The sequence below is a fragment of the Myotis daubentonii genome, chromosome 1 (genome assembly GCF_963259705.1).
Source record: "Myotis daubentonii chromosome 1, mMyoDau2.1, whole genome shotgun sequence".
NCBI lineage: Eukaryota > Metazoa > Chordata > Mammalia > Chiroptera > Vespertilionidae > Myotis > Myotis daubentonii.
The window spans coordinates 174,110,836-174,128,084 of record NC_081840.1 but is presented as its reverse complement, the minus strand read 5'-3'; the positions used below and the strand labels follow the sequence as shown (position 1 = coordinate 174,128,084).

At 42.0% G+C, this 17,249-nt stretch overlaps 1 protein-coding gene across 7 annotated transcripts in view; it reads right to left on the bottom strand.

The window, feature by feature from the left end:
* FAM13A (family with sequence similarity 13 member A) overlaps positions 1-17,249 on the bottom strand; it is a 282,952-nt gene that overhangs the window by 16,502 nt on the left and 249,201 nt on the right. For all 7 annotated transcript variants that reach the window (XM_059665523.1, XM_059665511.1, XM_059665518.1 and 4 more), the window contains 5 exons: positions 8,368-8,581; positions 7,750-7,888; positions 6,364-6,445; positions 4,376-4,596; positions 3,419-3,502 (listed from right to left, as the gene is read on the bottom strand). In XM_059665523.1, the coding sequence (XP_059521506.1) occupies positions 3,419-3,502; positions 4,376-4,596; positions 6,364-6,445; positions 7,750-7,888; positions 8,368-8,581 (740 nt within the window). The remainder of the gene's footprint in view (positions 1-3,418; positions 3,503-4,375; positions 4,597-6,363; positions 6,446-7,749; positions 7,889-8,367; positions 8,582-17,249) is intronic.

The following is a 17,249-nucleotide window of genomic DNA, read 5'->3' as shown; positions in this document are numbered from 1 at the left end:
TGGATTAGATGAAGAGGCTCACTGACTTAATTCTTTGGCTTACTTTGTTGACATTTAGATTTTCTATGAATTGCTCATGTTTAAAATTAATGACCCTCAGGAACTAACACCTATAAATGATCTAATATAATTCAGTTTTTGACTATGGAAACTTGAAACTCATCATGACTCCACCAAATTTAACACTGGCATTTGATAAAAGTATCTGAACATAAAAAATATCAAAGATCTTTAAGTTTGAGTGTAGAAAGTAGAAATACAACTTGAATTACACCAGAATTATTTTCAGACTATATATCTGAAGCCAAAGGGTTGTTCATACTAAAAGTTAATATAGCTTTCACCTGTCACGTGCGATTGTCCGTGCTGGATTTGTGAGCAGAGCCAAAAGCCAACCCAGAGTCAGATAAACAAAGCAGGGCTTTGGCTGGACTGTCAGGAAAGGACAGGCGGATGTGAAGTGGGCCATGGGAAAACCATTCGGAGGCTGACACTCTTATTCTTGAGTCATCAGTCATCAGGGATTCCCCTACTGACCAAGAATAGGCCTTTGAATGAGTGGATGGGTATTTCTGAGTCATAAAGCTGCTAGCAGAAGACATGAGTTCGATTCCTATAACTTGCATTCTTGGCCCATGGATTGGAAAATGACAACCCGCTCTTCTTCATTATCAGGTAAAAGACAGTAGGCTAACTGTGCAACGATCAGATAATCCCAAAAAGCAAAGGAGAGTACTTATATATAGCTTTAGAATCTGCATTTAAATTTGAACATGATGTTGGGTGTCCCAAGGTTTTAAAATGTGAGATTAAAATATACTGATGAGGAAGAGACTCAAGAACCCAGGAGCTCTGAGCAAGCAACCGTTCTCTCCCTCTCCCCTGTCATCAAGCAGGGGACCCCGAATAAGGCAGAGCAGGGAGCTGCAGCCATCTGCGCTGCTTCCCTCTGGACACTGTCAACGCCTGAGAACCTTCAATACTGAGAAGGGCCACTTTAATAATAATTTGTAGGGAATATGTGTCAGTGTGTAAGCGAGTGTGTTTTGTTACATGTCAGTCTGCCTATTGCGTGCCCCGTGAAAGCAAACGGCCTTCTTTAAAATGTATAGAATTGGCAGATAATTATTTTGGCCTGTGACTTGGAGTTAGTGTCCCTTTAAATCAGAATCTGCAGATTCAGCAAAACCCAGGAACTAGGAGCACCAGCTTTTCTAAAAAATCCTAGAGTTTGGAATGATAGTTTAGCACTGGGAGTACATGTATTGTTAATTTTTTTTTTTTAAAGAGCGTTGCCCAAATGTTATTTACAGTCCAGGGTCCATGGCAACACCACGGATCTGAGAATGAAAAGTTCACTCTGATTGGTGGACTGGCCAGGTACCAAATGGACTCTGCCTTTCCTGAGGCCGGAGCATCCTGTTCCAGAGCGAGGCAGAGAGCCTGACCCTGCACCAGGAACAAGTGACAGACTCCCAGAGCATCTGCTCCCTGCCTCGTGAGATGCTAGACTCTGACCCGGAAAGGCGTTCTTCCTTCATCAGAAAGAATGATGAAAGCAAGGGGAATAGAAAGACAGGGCCAAAAACTAGTATTTCATATTGCTAATTATAAGTGTGCTAAAAATGTGCATTCTTTCTCCTGATTCAGTCACTAAGTAGGCCACAGGGCGCGGAACATGTAATTGTAACAGAAGTGAAAGCTATCATTTACTTGGCAATTCCCTCTCCCCCCAGCAGAGCCACTCTGCCCAACTTCCTTCAGTGCCAGACGCCCTACAGGTAAATGTGTGTGCCTGTAAGGTCACTTAGTCTCCAGACATCTATTACACCGACAGAGCCCCAAGGCTCTGAGAAGTTACCTCCGTGCCGAAGTCACAGAGTACTTCTATGACTAGGGCTGGGTTCTGAACCTCTGTCTGCCGAACCTCAGCAACACAGCCACAGGTACCTCGTCCACCCACGCTCAGCCCCAACCTCCTGAACTGGCTTAAGGTTAAGTCTAGGATGCAGCCGAGAGATCTCAGGGCCCCAGGCAAGGAAGCCTTTAATCAATGTCGTGCCATGAATCCATGCAGTGAAAAGGAGTAAAATACACAAGCCTTGCCTCCTTTGCCTAGGGACTGTCTGGTGGCCATGACGAGGCACTCAAAGCTCTGAGCCTACTGTTGGCAGTTCAGTTTCTGGATACTCCAGTAGAGAAGGACAAAGTTTCACAAGGTATGTGAGCTTCAGTGCATTTACTACTTGGTTCAATGCTTTTAAAGATCCAAAACAAAACTTGGCTTGAAAAAAAACAAAACAACTTGGCTGGAAACATGACCGTCATCCCAGAGAGCCAGTGTTTTTCCACTGCAGGGCAGGCCAGCAAAATCAATCACCATCAGCCCCAGCTTCTTTTTTTTAGCTTAAACCTGATAGATTCAGAACCAAAATACCATGGAAGATGCATTTTACAGATAGTTCATTGGGCATACGCTGTGGCAGGTCTTGTGATACTGGCTGAGGATTAGCTTCACAAAACCCAGGGTCCCGGCCCTCACAGACCTCTAGTGCATTATTCTGGAAGCTTCTTTATTTAAAAGAACCTATCTCAGGTGAAAAAACTGTCTCTATTATATAGCTATGCTGAAACTGGAAAAGAGATGCATGCCTTTTGGCTATATGAAAATCCTTCTGTAGACATAAACTTCATGTTTTTTATACCTGCTTTTAAGAGTTGATTTTACTGGGTTCTTGACAACATTCTGAACAGGCTACTGAGAGCAACTGACATGGACAGCTGACTATGGGTTCCCTAAGGAAGAGAGAAGCATATCACGCTCCTGTCTTCCCCGGACTGACACGAACTCTCGCTGAGTAACGAACTGCCTCAAATGCTCCTTGTTACGAACAGGCGGAGCCCTATTTTGGACTCCTCACACTTTTGGTTCTGGGTGGCAGCTGCGACTTCTCCACGGACAAACACTGGTTGCAACTGCTCTGCAGAGAGATCAAATTTGAGGGCAGATGATTCTCGTTTAGCCCATTTATTTATGGGTAAGAACGCCCAGAGCCGGCATCAGCTCATGGAGGCAGACGTAGGGACAGCGAAGCCTCCTCACTCCAGGGCTCTGCACCACTTCATACGCCCCTCGCCCGCCTCCCCACAGGCGTCCCTGGAAGCAGGACACCAGGGATTACATTTTAGTTGCAAACTAATTTTCCTTCTTGGGAACTCCATTAAATTCAGCATCTACAAGGTAGTGAAACTCTTATCACAGGTTTAGCCTTCAGAAAGCTTGGTTCCGGTGAAAACGGAGTCATCTGCTAAACAGTAAGGAACCTCATTATTTGCAAAATACCAAACACGGAAGATCCACTTCTAAAGCCAGAGGATTTAAGCCCGTTCAGAAAGAGAAGTCAGTGCATCCACATACCGGCCGTCCATGAATGCTTTCATAATGTAACAGAGCTTTCTGCAGGGCCACTTTCTCATTAGCAATCTGGTCTTTGGTCATGTCCTGTACAAACACAAGGAGACATCAATGAGAAGGGGAAACATTTGTGAACATTCCAACTTCTTGTTTTTCTTCTTCTTCAGTTCAACAATAAAAAAAAAGTAGGATTAAAAAGAATCCTCACACAACAGCTCCTCCTCGCTCTATCCAAGCTCATTTAGGAATGAGCTACTCCTGACCTCTTGCTAGAAACATGATAGCACAGCAGAAACATCGACTTCCTTGTAGCAGCAAAGGCATGTTGAGTACTGAGGCAAGCAAGGCTGTGAGGCACACGACGCTCTACTTAACGGCCCAAGCGATGTCTACACTGATAGATTCCATAGTCCCAAAGGATTAATGCCTTAAATGCTCCCAATAATTCTGCTACCCAAGGGTCACCAAATTGTGTATGAACCTAAATAAGTTCATTCTGCAATCTCTAGAGTTTTCTGCTTTTAATTTGAAGTCAAAAACCAAATTAGCCACAGTTAAAGCACTCGAAGTTGTTTCATCGGCTTCTCTAAACATCTATGAGTGTGGAATATGAGGTTGTGGGAGGTTTCCAAAGGTGTCCCTCCACCACTCTTCCCACTGGGACCTGTGTGGCATGTCCTATGCTTCTACCATGGTTTAGGGCAGTGGTTGGCAAACTGCGGCTCGCGAGCCACATGCGGCTCTTTGGCCCCTTGAGTGTGGCTCTTCCTAAGCCTTAGGAGTACCCTAATTAAGTTAATAACAATGTACCTACCTATATAGTTTAAGTTTAAAAAATTTGGCTCTCAAAAGAAATTTCAATCGTTGTACCGTTGATATCTGGCTCTGTTGACTAATGAGTTTGCCGACCACTTGTTTAGGGTGAGCAGTTAGCTGGGGGCCTTCACCAAATCACCACACCTTAATGTCCTCGGGGCGGCTGCTCTCTGCCCGCTTCTCCTGCAGCTTCCGCTGGATGGAGTCCAGCGTGGCTTCCACGTTGGGCTTGGTTGCTTTATCTACCACCTCTTGCTTCTTCTCCTCTTCTTTCTCAAGTTGGGAACCGAAACTCCTGGGGAGTGTGTTGCTTCGCTGCCGCAGCGTGGGAGTTAGGTCCTCTTCAGATATCTTTAGTTTTGACTCTAGTTGAAAAAATTTGGGGGCAGAGATATAGGAGAATTGATGTCTGTGATGTTAATAGCAACTTAGTCCTGCCACTCTCCCTGCCCCCGCCCCTCCCAGAAGGTATATAATTATAACATTAGTTTAAACACCTAGGTTATTATATAAAACCTGAGAAAATGATAAAGTCTTCCTGGGCTATCTGAACAGTTTCCCTAACCTTCATTCCTGAGAAAGCTCTAGGTCTTTTATTGAATATCTGCACTTTAGCCACACCAACCTGCTCACTGTTCTCAGAATGTGGCAGGTGTTCTCCTACACTTACTGCCTTCGTGTTTACAGGTACTTACTGGTACTGATCCAGTGCCCAACTGCTGGCCAACTTCTTGTGTTTGACTCATGTCCCTCATTTTGGAATTATTTTTTATTTTGTATTCTATTTAGTTGCTTATATGTCTGTCTCCTAAAAGATAGCAAGCTCCTTGAGGGACAGTGGCCAAGTCCTTTTTATATTCATTTCTGTGTCTATGTCTTCTAATACCACAGCAAATAAAGCCTTAGTTTAAACAGGTACTTAATGAGTATTGAATTGAAACCATTATCTTTTTATTAGCGATTTAGGAAAATGAAGAAATGCTACAGAATTTGCATCTTAGAAAATCTGAGATACTTTGTGAGTAAGACCATGGAGAAGGTGTCCCATAATTGCTGAGAGGACTGGGAAGCAGCCTTAAGGAACTTGTCTTTCTGGCATATTTTACTATTTTTTTAAGATATATTTTTATTGATTTCAGAGAGGAAAGGAGAGGGAGAGAGAGAAACATCAATGATGAGAGAGAATCACTGATAGGCTGCAGCCTGCACGTGTCAGAGACCACTTATTGTCTTCACTAGCTGAGAAACGTAGAGATCCCAAAAGCTGGTGACCTTTGAAGCCCTAGCAGAGGTCGGAGCTATGCACCACCCAGTTAATCTAGATAATGGTAGCTGAAGAATCCTCCCCACCTTAATTCATTTAATTACTTATGTAAATCCTTATTGATAAGATAGTCTGCCTATTACTGGAAATTGCCTGCTGATGAGTTAGTCTGTGTGTTACTGGAAATTCCCTACCTAGGCGCTATTCCAAGATCAATAAAAGTTTGGTGAGGCCTTAGCACCAGTGGAAGTCCTTCTCCTTGAGTTGGGCTTGCCCGCCTGGCTCCCCAATATTTCCAAATTATCTCATGTCTCTTGTCTCTTTTCTTTCATTTGCGTGTGGCGCCGCTTTCAGATCCTGAACCCTGAACCACACGGGATGTGGAGGGAAAACACACTCAACATGCATGTTTCCTACTAAGGATAGAGCCTGCAACCCAGGCATGTGCCCTTGACTGCAATCTAACCTGGGATCTTTCAGTCCACAGGCTGATGCTCTATCCACTGAGCCAAACAAGCTAGGTCTCTTTCTGGCATATTTTAGCAGTGGCACTAGGCATGAGATTCTGTACCTGGCTTTTTATATATATATACACACACACATATATATATTATTGACTTTTTACAGAGAGGAAGAGAGAGGGATAGAGAGTTAGAAACATCGATGAGAGAGAAACATTGATCAGCTGCCTCCTGCACATCCCCTACTGGGGATGTGCCCACAACCAAGGTACATGCCCTTGACCAGAATCGAACCTGGGACCCTTCAGTCCGCAGGCCGACGCTCTATCCACTGAGCCAAACCGGTCAAGGCAATGTACCTGGCTTGTTTATTAGAAACCACGCCATAGGTCTAGAGCTTTACCTACCTTTTAGTTGTTTCCGGAATTTGGCAAGGTCGTTTGTCCACTTCAGAACCTCAGGATTGGCTGCTTTGTCGCTGTGGGAGGGCTGAGAAAAGGAAAATTATGGTGAATGTCTTGGAATTGGAGCAGGAAAAAGAAGCATTTGATGATCAGTTTGTGTTAAGAAGGAAGGAAACATGAGTCTCATTGGAATAAGAAATTAACCAGGACCAATCAGGGCAAACTTCACAAGTTTAATTCCAGCATCCTTCTTTACATCTGGTTATTTTCGATGCTTTTAAAGAATTCCTCAGAGGCAAAATGCTGAATTTTTATGGTTATGAACTTGTATAAGGCCCATGGATGGCCCTGTTTCCATTACTTGTAGGGTTCAACCTGTCAGGCTAACAGAATAGAAAGCAGAGGAGTGTCTGATATTTTACTCTGCAACCACCTTGAAAAATGCCTTTTTGCTCTTCTTGTGGGAAATACCAAGGAAAGAGCTGAGAGTAGAATGAGGTTAGTACTAATGAAATTTTAGAAGATAATCCTGAATTAAGTTGTAGCCAAACAAAAGACATCATTAAGTGATTTTCCCATTCTGGCTCACTGATAAGTTTATAGAATGGGAAACTGAAGTGTTCAAGTTATCCTATATAATAAAAGGGTAATATGCAAATTGACCCTAATGGTGGAATGACCAGTCGCTATGACGACACTGACCACCAAGGGGCAGATGCTCAACGCAGGAGCTGCCCCCGGTGGTCAGTGCACTTCCACAGGGGGAGCTCTGCTAAGCCATGAGCTGGGCTGACAACTGCGAGTGCAGTGGTGGTGGCGGAAGCCTCTCCCACCTCTGTGGCAGCACTAAGGATGTCCAACTGATGGCTTAGGCCCAAGGGAAGCGGGCCTAAGCCATCAGTTGGACATCCCCTGAGGACTCCCAGGCTGCCAGAGGGATGTCTGATTGCCAGCTTAGGCCCAATCCCCGGGGAGCTGGCCTAAGTTGGCAGATGGATATCCCCCAAGGGTCTCCCAGGCTGCCAGAGGGATGTCTGACTGCCAGCTTAGGCCCGATCCCCTAGGGAGTGGGCCTAAACTGGAAGGTGGATATCTCCAGAGGGGTCCTGAACTGCAAGAGGGCGCAGGCCGGGCTGAGGGACACCCCTGAGTGCACGAATTTTCATGCACTGGGCCTCTAGTTTATAAGAATACATTTGTTCGAGGAAAATGCTGGTACATGATGTTTGAGGTGTATGAGAGTTCACTACCCAGTCTTTATTGCCTTTTTGCTTTGAGACTCCCTAGATTTTTTTTTTTTTTTTCTCCCTAGATATCTTGCTTAACCTTTACCATTTCCCTGCATTGCTGACATGTTGGCATGTCACATCGGAGAGAGGAGGCACTTACTCTGTACTTCCTCTCTTCTTCGAATCTGTCCTCAAACTTCCGGATCTTTTTTTTAAGGCTCTGAATCCTTCGTGTGAGCTGGGCAGGTGTCAGGTCCTCGTGTTCGTCATCGTAGGACCCCAGAGAGCAGCTCCGTTGCCTGTGAGGGGAAACCTTGAGTCAGCTCCTCAGCAGTGAGTCACTGCCTGCTGGGAAGAGCTGGGGGATGAGGAGGAGGCATGAAGGGGGAGGGTGTGAATGGTCTTCATGCTCTCCAGTAAAATAAGCTGGACTACTAATTTATTTTGTGACTTTGGGCTCTATATGTCCCACCTATTAAATGGGTCTAATTTCCTCTGCTCACATTTATAATTAGCAAAGTTAGGATGGAAATGTCTGCTGAGGCTTCAAAAGTTAAATTTGAGAGAGCTTTGGAAAGGAGGTGCCAACGCAAATTCAGTATGTGATGTTGCAGTTGGGCCACAGTTCAATTGAGAAACTATGATGAAGCCTGTGTCCCAGGAGGGAGGATTTTAAATATATTCCTTCACAGACTTACAACTTAATTAAGAAAAATTATTGCCCATCAGCCATGACTATCCTAATGATGCATTTGCTGATCAACAAAAAGAAACCTACCTCATGAAAGAGTGGGAATTTGGGGGAGAAGGAGGCACTTCTGTGTCATCCAGGTATTGCCTACTCTGTCCATACGAGTAGAACCGAGGAGAGATCATGGGGTCGCTATCTTCGTCCAGAAGCTGACGAATGAGATGCCCGACTGGTGGGGAGAGGGGCGCATCGTCAGAGTCCCCGTTCTCCTGCTGCCATGAGGACAAAGCAGGCATGGGATCTGGAAAATAATGAGGGTTAAGAGGTCAAAATCATTCTAAAAAAAATAAATTAATTAATTAAAAAAAATATATATATATTGATTTCAGAGAGTAAGAGAGAGGGAGAGATATAGAAACCTCAATGATGAGAGAGAGTCATCGATTAGCTGCCTCCTGCGCCACCCCCAGGGGGATCAAGCCCACAACCCAGGCATGTGCCCTGACCGGGAATCGAACCATGACCTCCGGGTTCATAGGTCGACACTCAACCACTGAGCCATGCCGGCTGGGCCAAAATTGTTCTTTAAAGCACAACTGTTTGCCAAGTTTTCTGAAAGCATTAGGAGGCAATGAATTTAAGAGGCACAGAATGGTTTCTCATTTTAGATTTAAGGGACATAGACACTATGTCCCAACCAGAATCACCGAATTGTCTGAGAGCCATCATCTGCCTTCTATCTCCATCCCCACTTGCTTTCAAAAGAGAATTTGCTAGGGCTACCCTTAGGAACAGCCTTGAAGGAGCAATGGTGTCTGTCCCGACTCCCAGCTGCAGGTCACTGGCAGGAACTTTCCACACTTCCATACGGAAAAGAAATGTGTCAGGGAGGAAGATACTTGGCATCTTGGCTATCCATCTTTCATTAATGTACAGAACTCCAGCTAAGGCATCACAGTAATTGTGAGTGAGCCCATGATTTAAGAGCTTGTGCCTTCCATTGAGGCTTAGGTAAGCTGTTTCGTGCGCTTCTGCTTAGTGGTTAGAGTTAGCATGTTTAAGATGCATGCTTTTCAGCTGAAATTTCAGAAGCTGCTCAAGAATACAGTTAAAGTAGGATATACAAATTAATCAAAAAAAAAAAAAGGAGAGAAAAGAAGAAGGCCTTATAAAGGACAAATCTGTACAAATTATCTTAGATGCTCTTTAAGGAAAAGACATACTCAGTACAAAAATCCTGATTTATGATTTTGGGAGTGAATAGTACTCACTGCAAGATCCACCTCAATATATTCCTTTCCTTATTAAAAAAATCCTATCTAACATATTTTAAAGATAGGTCTCAGATGATGTAGGATATTTCATTTCTAATACTCTAGGCATTAAAAAAAGTTATGCTTTAAATGCACTTGTGGATCACTGTGATTTAAACAAGGCTAAGATTTGGCCATGATTTTAGATTCTGGCACAGAATGGATTCCCACAGTCTGAATCATGGAACAATTGCTCCTTCAGCTATCAAAGTATTTATAACATCTACAAAGTTATCTTCAACAAGTGCTACTCAGTATTTTATTTGAAAAGATCATATTATAATCATAGAACATTACAGCTCGTTGAAACTTCATACGTATCTACTCTAGTGATTATTCAACCTGGCTGCACGTTAGGGGCAAGGAGATAGAAGTAACTCCCAACGTACAGGTCCTCACATCACACAATTAAACAGAATTTTTAGATGAGGGCTCAGATATGTAGACCACACACACACACACACACACACACACACACACACACACACACACAGACAGAGACTTTTAAAAGCTGCACAAGTGATACCAAATGCAGTCAGTTTTGAGAACCACTGATTCAACCCAACAGATTACAGATAAGGAAACTGAAACCCAAAGAGGTTAAGAGCAAATACCTAATCAATGACAACAGCTGGGACTAGAAACTAAATCTCCCGACTCTAGGACAGTGCTTTAATTTAGAACGTGCCAGGTGCTGCAATAACAAGGATGACTGTATGAAACTGTTGAAGACCCCACTGTGTCGTAGGAGAGATAAGGACATTAATGAAAGAAAAAAAAATTACCCTCATGTGGAATGAGGTCCCTAGTTTTCTCAAGATTTAAAGAGACCCAACTTATCTGGGAACTCAGATGATAATATACATATTTGGGAAAAAATGAAAAGTGTTGAAGACAGACTCTTGGCTAGTGAGTCTCAAAGGTGGCAGAGAATCTGTCGGTACATTTACTTGGCTGAAGCTGGAGACGCACAGGCGCTGTTTCATCATTTGTACTAAAGCTATCAGCCGGCTCCTCCTCAGTGGCGGGGCTCAGACAGGAGAAGCTCAGAACTGCCAACGTAAAAGTAAAAAATGGATTGAGAGGTCAGAGGGGGAGGAGGAGAGTGGAAAGTAATCCCTAAAAAAATAATAAAAATGTAGTGTTAAGGAAAATGGAACTATTAAGCTGACCAGATTGCATCTTTTATTTCAGGATAGGTCATAAAACAGCAGTCATTTTCTGCAAGGACTAAAATCGATGGAGCCGGGACAGGGCAAGGGTTAAGATGGCTTGAACAGCAATGCAGCAGGCAATAATCTCACTTCAGAGAGGCCAAGGAGCAAAACAGCCAGGGGAGAGGGCGAGGTGGTGTGGCGGGACAGAGGGTGGTGACAAAGTCTGATGTTGATATTGGCATAGGGGTGTGCTGGCTGGTTGGACATTTCTACTCGGCAACACTTAGTTTGAAAAGGCTAAGATCCCGAAGCCGTTTAAATTGTGTGAATCTTAGCAGAGTATCTCTTAAAAAATGTTACAACTAATTTTTGATTTAAGTTTTCAGCTATGTGGTCTCTGTTTGCAAAATGAGTGTGTGTAACCATTAACCAAACATGGCTCCAGTAAGAGATATATTGTGATGCTGAATTAACTATAAAATACTAATCATGGAACGCAATTATGCTTATTTGATGCTTTGTAGCTCACATGGAGCCACATATCTTATTTCCTTTTAGTTAGCACAGCTGAGTTTTGTGGCTCCATTCTTTTTTTTTTTTTAAGTGCTTTCCCAATATTTCCAGGGCTCTTTTATTTATTTTTTAATTAGTTAGTGTTTTATCTTAGTTATTTATTTATTTAGTTAGTTTGTTTATCCTCACCCGAGGACATTTTTTCTATTGATTTTTAGGGAGAGGAGGAGGAGAGAGGAAAAGACAGAGAGAAACATTGATGTGAGAGAAACACATCGATTGGTTGCCTCCTGCATGAGCCCTGACCAGGGTCTGGGTCAGGGAGGAGCCTGCAACTGGGGTACGTGCCCTTGACCAGAATTGAAACTGGGACCCTTTGGTCCACAGACCAATGCTCTATGCAGTGAGCCAAACTGGCCAGGGTTGTGGCTCCATTCTTGACTAACCACTTCACTAATAAGAAAACCAAATGTGTCATTTTCATAATGCCGCCAGTGGTATATATGAAATACACAGGCGAAGAAATTCTAGCTTATGGAATGCATTTTCTCTTAAAGCATACAGTTAGGGTAGATGAATTCACTTGTTTCAAAATGAGAAATGGAAAACCATTATGAGTTTTATCCTTAACAAATTAAAAAAGGGACTTTTAATCATTCGTCTGCATGTAGCCCAGAGGTGAAGTTTCTCACCTATGTTTATATTATTTCTCCTTTTTCTCTTTACTTTTATTCCATACAATCTTATAATTTAAGGCTCCTATTCAAAAGAGTTATACAAGTACATGTAATATATAATATGTTCAATACAACTGAAGAATCTATAAACCCAACTGTTCCTGTTTTATTTTGAAATGATCTCAAAATACAAGGCTATCTCATGTTTTGATCATTGGCACTTAAATATAAAAATGAGAAAGAAAAAAACCAGAACAGTGTGGCACATGATAGAGTCGGTCCTGAGGATTCCCAACTGCTGGTTTGGGAAATGTTTTGCATCTTAAACCAGTAACTTTAGAGCAATAAAACAGACAAAGATATTGTAAGAAATATTGCAAGAAAATTGTTCAAAGAGAAAACAGAAAAGTTTTCAGGCTTCGAACTGGATGTTCCTCCTGAAGGACCGCATAAAATAAATAAATGTGTTTTCCTACCCAGACCAAAATTCACCAGGGGCAGTGGCTTTTATTTCAGCCATGTGTCTTGTCACAAAGAACTCTGGACATACGTATCCCGTGTATCTCTATTAAAAATTAATCCACCCAGGTCAGCTGACATCACAGCAGGTCAGAGATAACAGAGGGAAGAGCTGTATGCTTGCTACCTAAGTGATAAAAAAGAGGAGCTCCTGGGGGAATCTCAATTCAGACACCGCAGCACAAGTGGAAATAAAGGAAATCCACTGCCAAAAGAGGGAACAGAGCGCTCACGCTGATGCGGTCGTTGGGACGTAGCTACTCTCTGTGTAGCTGGCTGGGTCCATTTATGATACTAATGAAAATTGAGGTGATTTATTTCTAAGAAATCTGCACAGAATTAAGGGAGCTGAAGTTTTCCACATCTAATTTCCAACGCTATATTATTTGGAGTCATTAATACTGGGCATAGGCCGAAACCGGTTTGGCTCAGTGGATAGAGCGTCAGCCTGCGGACTGAGAGGTCCCAGGTTCGATTCCGGTCAAGGGCATGTACCTGGGTTGCGGGCACATCCCTGGTGGGGGATGTGCAAGAGGCAGCTGATCGATGTTTCTCTCTCGTCGATGTTTCTAACTCTCTCTATCTCTCTCCCTTCCTCTCTGTGAAAAATCAATAAAATATATTTAAAAAAAAAAATACTGGGCATAGTGTCATCATATAGCTTTCAAATGCTAGAAGGTACTGTATATCCCAGACAGAGAGAGAGGTCAGCCCCAATGGATAGGGATCTTTACTGGGGGAATTCTTTTATAAAGTTTTCCTTGGCTTTTCAAAATTTAATCTTTGAATACTGGTCATTCTATTCAATTGTTCAACCAGAGGTCCTCAAACTACGGCCCGCGGGCCACATGCGGCCCCCCGAAAACATTTATCCGGCCCGCCGGGGGTTTTTGCCGCCGCTGCCTGTCCTGCTTAGCAGCCGACTCGTCCCGGGCCCCGCAGTGCGCATGTGTGGAATGTCTGAGGGACAGTGAATTGGCCCCCCGTTTAAAAAGTTTGAGGACTCCTGGTTCAAACAATGTAGCAAACTATCAGAGTTAAAAGGGACCTTAGTCATCGACTTTATCAATCCAAATTTAATTCTTCTACTTCATATATCTGCATTGCCCCTCTCTGCCAAGTGAATAAGCAGGCCTGCAATAGCTTCATTTATGTTATTAATAAATGTGTGACCCAGAACAGGGCTGAGGACTTACTGACTTTGATTCATCCACCTGCACATTTAAGCAGAGCTGCTTCACCAGTTACTAATTCCCTAGTCTCCCTGACTGTCTTCTGTCCCTTCCACATCTCTGACAAGGCCGTCACTAGTCCCAGTTAAAGAAAGGACCAGGGAGGCCTCTTCAAATGCACCACTGCCCTAACACAGAGAGAGAAAGGAAGGGAAAGAAACGAAAGAAACAAAAGGTGTGACATGGTCAGTCCTTGGTAAATCTGTGAGGGACCTAGTGATTACTGGCTTCTGTGTTCAGAGCCATCCATGATTATTATGTAGAAATGGGCTCAGGTTTCAAAGAGGGCACTTCAGCTGTTTTTTCTTTTTCCCTGAAACTGTACTTGGAAATGTTTATGAAAGACAGTAATAACATCAGCTAACATTCACATAGTGCTTTTTAAGTGCCCACGCTGTGATGAGCACTTTGCATATAATAGCTCATTTAACCCTTGAACAAACTTACTTAGTAGATACTATTATATCTATTATTTATTATTATTGGCTGTTATAATTATTAGAGATGGGGAAGTTTAGGCCAAAACTGAGGCATGTTTACTAACAACACTGGTTAAGTGGAGGAGCCAGGATTTGAACCCAGGATGTGCCTGGATCTTCACCGTTACAGTCTACTGACTGCCAGGATACAATGCTTAGAAAGAGGTGTCAGAGTGGAAGTCAGGAGACTTTGTTATATTGAATCATCATTTTGATTCTTTTGGTCTCAACTTTCTTATCTGTATAATGGGAAGCTTCCACTGGAAGATCTTTACGATCCCTTGCTGCTTTTCTATCATTCTTTCAGAGAATTATTCTTTCCAAAGTTATTTTCAATACGTAATAGTGGTGAACAAGATATATGGCATATTCTATGCCCTTTAAAAATGTTGTTTTAAAATTAATTTCACCAGGACAAATCTAATAGAGTAGATTTCAGTGCTTCCACAAATGGATTCTCCCAAATCCACATGAACTGGTTGATTAGGAACATTCTAACTATGCAATTTCGATGAGCTTTAAGTAACAAAAAAATACTATATCTATGTACTTATTTAATTTTGGAGAGTGGGAATAATAATAGTGATGATAATGATATGTGGGTAGATCAATTAATGTGCCCTAATAAACAGCTACATATGGGGGGGGGGGAGAGAGAGAAAGTACATATTATTTATCTGCCAACAACCATGATTAGACTCTGATCCTACATTGCCTTTGAGAGGGTTCCCCTCTAGGTAGCCTACAGAATATATGTATTAGTTTCCTTTCACTTTTTGTTTTCCTGGTACAATGTATTCCAGAAACCAGAGAACGTCATTTCCACATGGGATGGTCATTAAGTACTGCCTCCCTTGATATTCTACAATTCTACATGAATGAGAGAGTATGAGTTATGGTGTGGGGATGGGAAACAAACAAGCAAACCAAACAGAGGGGTTACTCCAAGGGAGGCTCGGAGACTGGTGGTAGAGACTGATAGATGGATATTGCCTTATATGGTTTTGGTAGCTATTACTTCCACTTACATAATTTTGTTGCACTGATTTCACATTCATGGTTAAAATTAGTGCAGAGTTTATTCCTTACTGGAAAGTCACCATTTTGTTTGTTTCTTATTGAAGCTATAAGAAAGATGATATTTTAGTGATTGGATTTACTGGTCTCATCTTAACTATACTTCATGCAAAAAAATCCTTTATTTTAACTATACTTTTAACTATGTTACCGTTATAATATATGTAACTTGAAATTGAAAATAAATATATGATAAAAATAGCCATTGAAAGCTGTAATCAAATGATCAAAACAGTCTTGAAATGAGCCTATGTAGATTTTTAAGATATGCAAGTTGAATGACAAATGCAGGAATTGATTTTTAAAAAAGTTAAACATGTTATCTCATAAACTACATGGATAACACGACTTACATTCCTAAGGCTATTAAAACTATATTTTTCCCAATAAGCTTTTTCTTTATTCTATCTAGTTTCCCAATACAAAATAAAAATGTTGGGGCCTTCGTATTACTATTATTTATCTGGAAGAAACTTCTTAATATTAAGTTGTGAAATAATTTTGAGGAAACTATAAGTTAACCTTCAACCACTCTGGGGAACATTTTCAGCTTTTCATTTGCCTGTTAAACTATGTTGGAAGAGATTATAAATTTATGATTAACCAAGATAAAAATAATCAAACAGTCCATTTTAGGAGGAAGAGGAAGAACCTACCTGCCTCTTTACTGACGAAATCATCAAGACAATGTGGTTAATTTGAATTCTGACCCAAAATCCTAGTTCTTATTAGAGCTTTATGTTAATGTTATGGGGAAACCATATTACTGAAACCCAAATACAGTATTTGTTTTGACTACTGCTTTTTTCTTTTATTGGGGCAACAGTGGCTATTATGGTACTATTTCCGGGGGGGAGGAGCGGGGAGAATGGTGTTTATAATGTCTGAATTAAAAACATACCAGGTTATTTCAAACTACACAAAACAAAAGAAGAACAACGAAATACTACCAGGAATGTATCACTTAAAAACAAAACAAAAATCCTGCATTTCGAAATTTTTCCCACCATGAGCTGGGAAGATCTTACAAAAATCTCAGCCCTATAGCCTTAACACATGCAAAGAACTAGAATGTGTTTCTTAGATTGAAAAGAGGGAAAAGTGGAATAAAAAACAGCTTTCGCTTCATTAAGCCCCGGGTGCCTGGAGCATAATGGAACTGCTATTGTTCACCTTGTGGTCTCTTTAGTTCACCATTTGGTAGCTCATCTAAGATCATTACCATAATGAGTACTTTTTGGTTAAAAAATAAATAAAAAAGGAGGGGAGGAGAAGAAGAAACAAGGAAACCCAGGCACTTTTAAAAAGATTGCTTTCTCACAGTTGTGCTTCTCTGCTAAGTCACTGTGTTAAGGCATGTGCTGCTCTGAGCTTAGAAGCCTGACTTCTCCCTCTCTGCAGCCTCAAACGCACGCCTACAGAGGCAGATGGGCATTTGTTCTGGATACACACTGATCTGTGTTTGGATGCGAACACATGGATAGTGAGAGAACAGCAGCTTGATAACACTGTTCCAATATCCTTCCTGAAATATGGCTTTGACATGACGAGGATCCCCTCTTCTTCCTTACGAGTACATTTCTAACATTTTTTCTAACCAAAAATCTCTAGAGAAAACCATCTAAAACACTGTATTAGAGGCATTCAATAAGAAACACTTTAATGCAGAGTTCTCTTTAATTAGCGGATCCCTTATGTTTGCTACTCTGGATTTTAAAAAGTCTATAATAACAAGCACAGAAACACAACAAAGCAAACCAAAACAGCCCTGAAAAATGGGAAGGAGATTTAATGAAGAAGGTCGATGGCTGGCACACAGTCGGGGGACAAAGGGTTACACTGAGACGAAATCCTAAATGTGTACCGGCTCCTTAGGACGCTGCTTGGCAGTATTAGAGGGAAGACGCTCCACACAGCAGCACTCCCGGTGAGTGAAAAAGGAAAAAGAATAAGACCGCAAGGTGACACTGAGAGCGGGCACGCACATTTTCTCCCTCAGAGG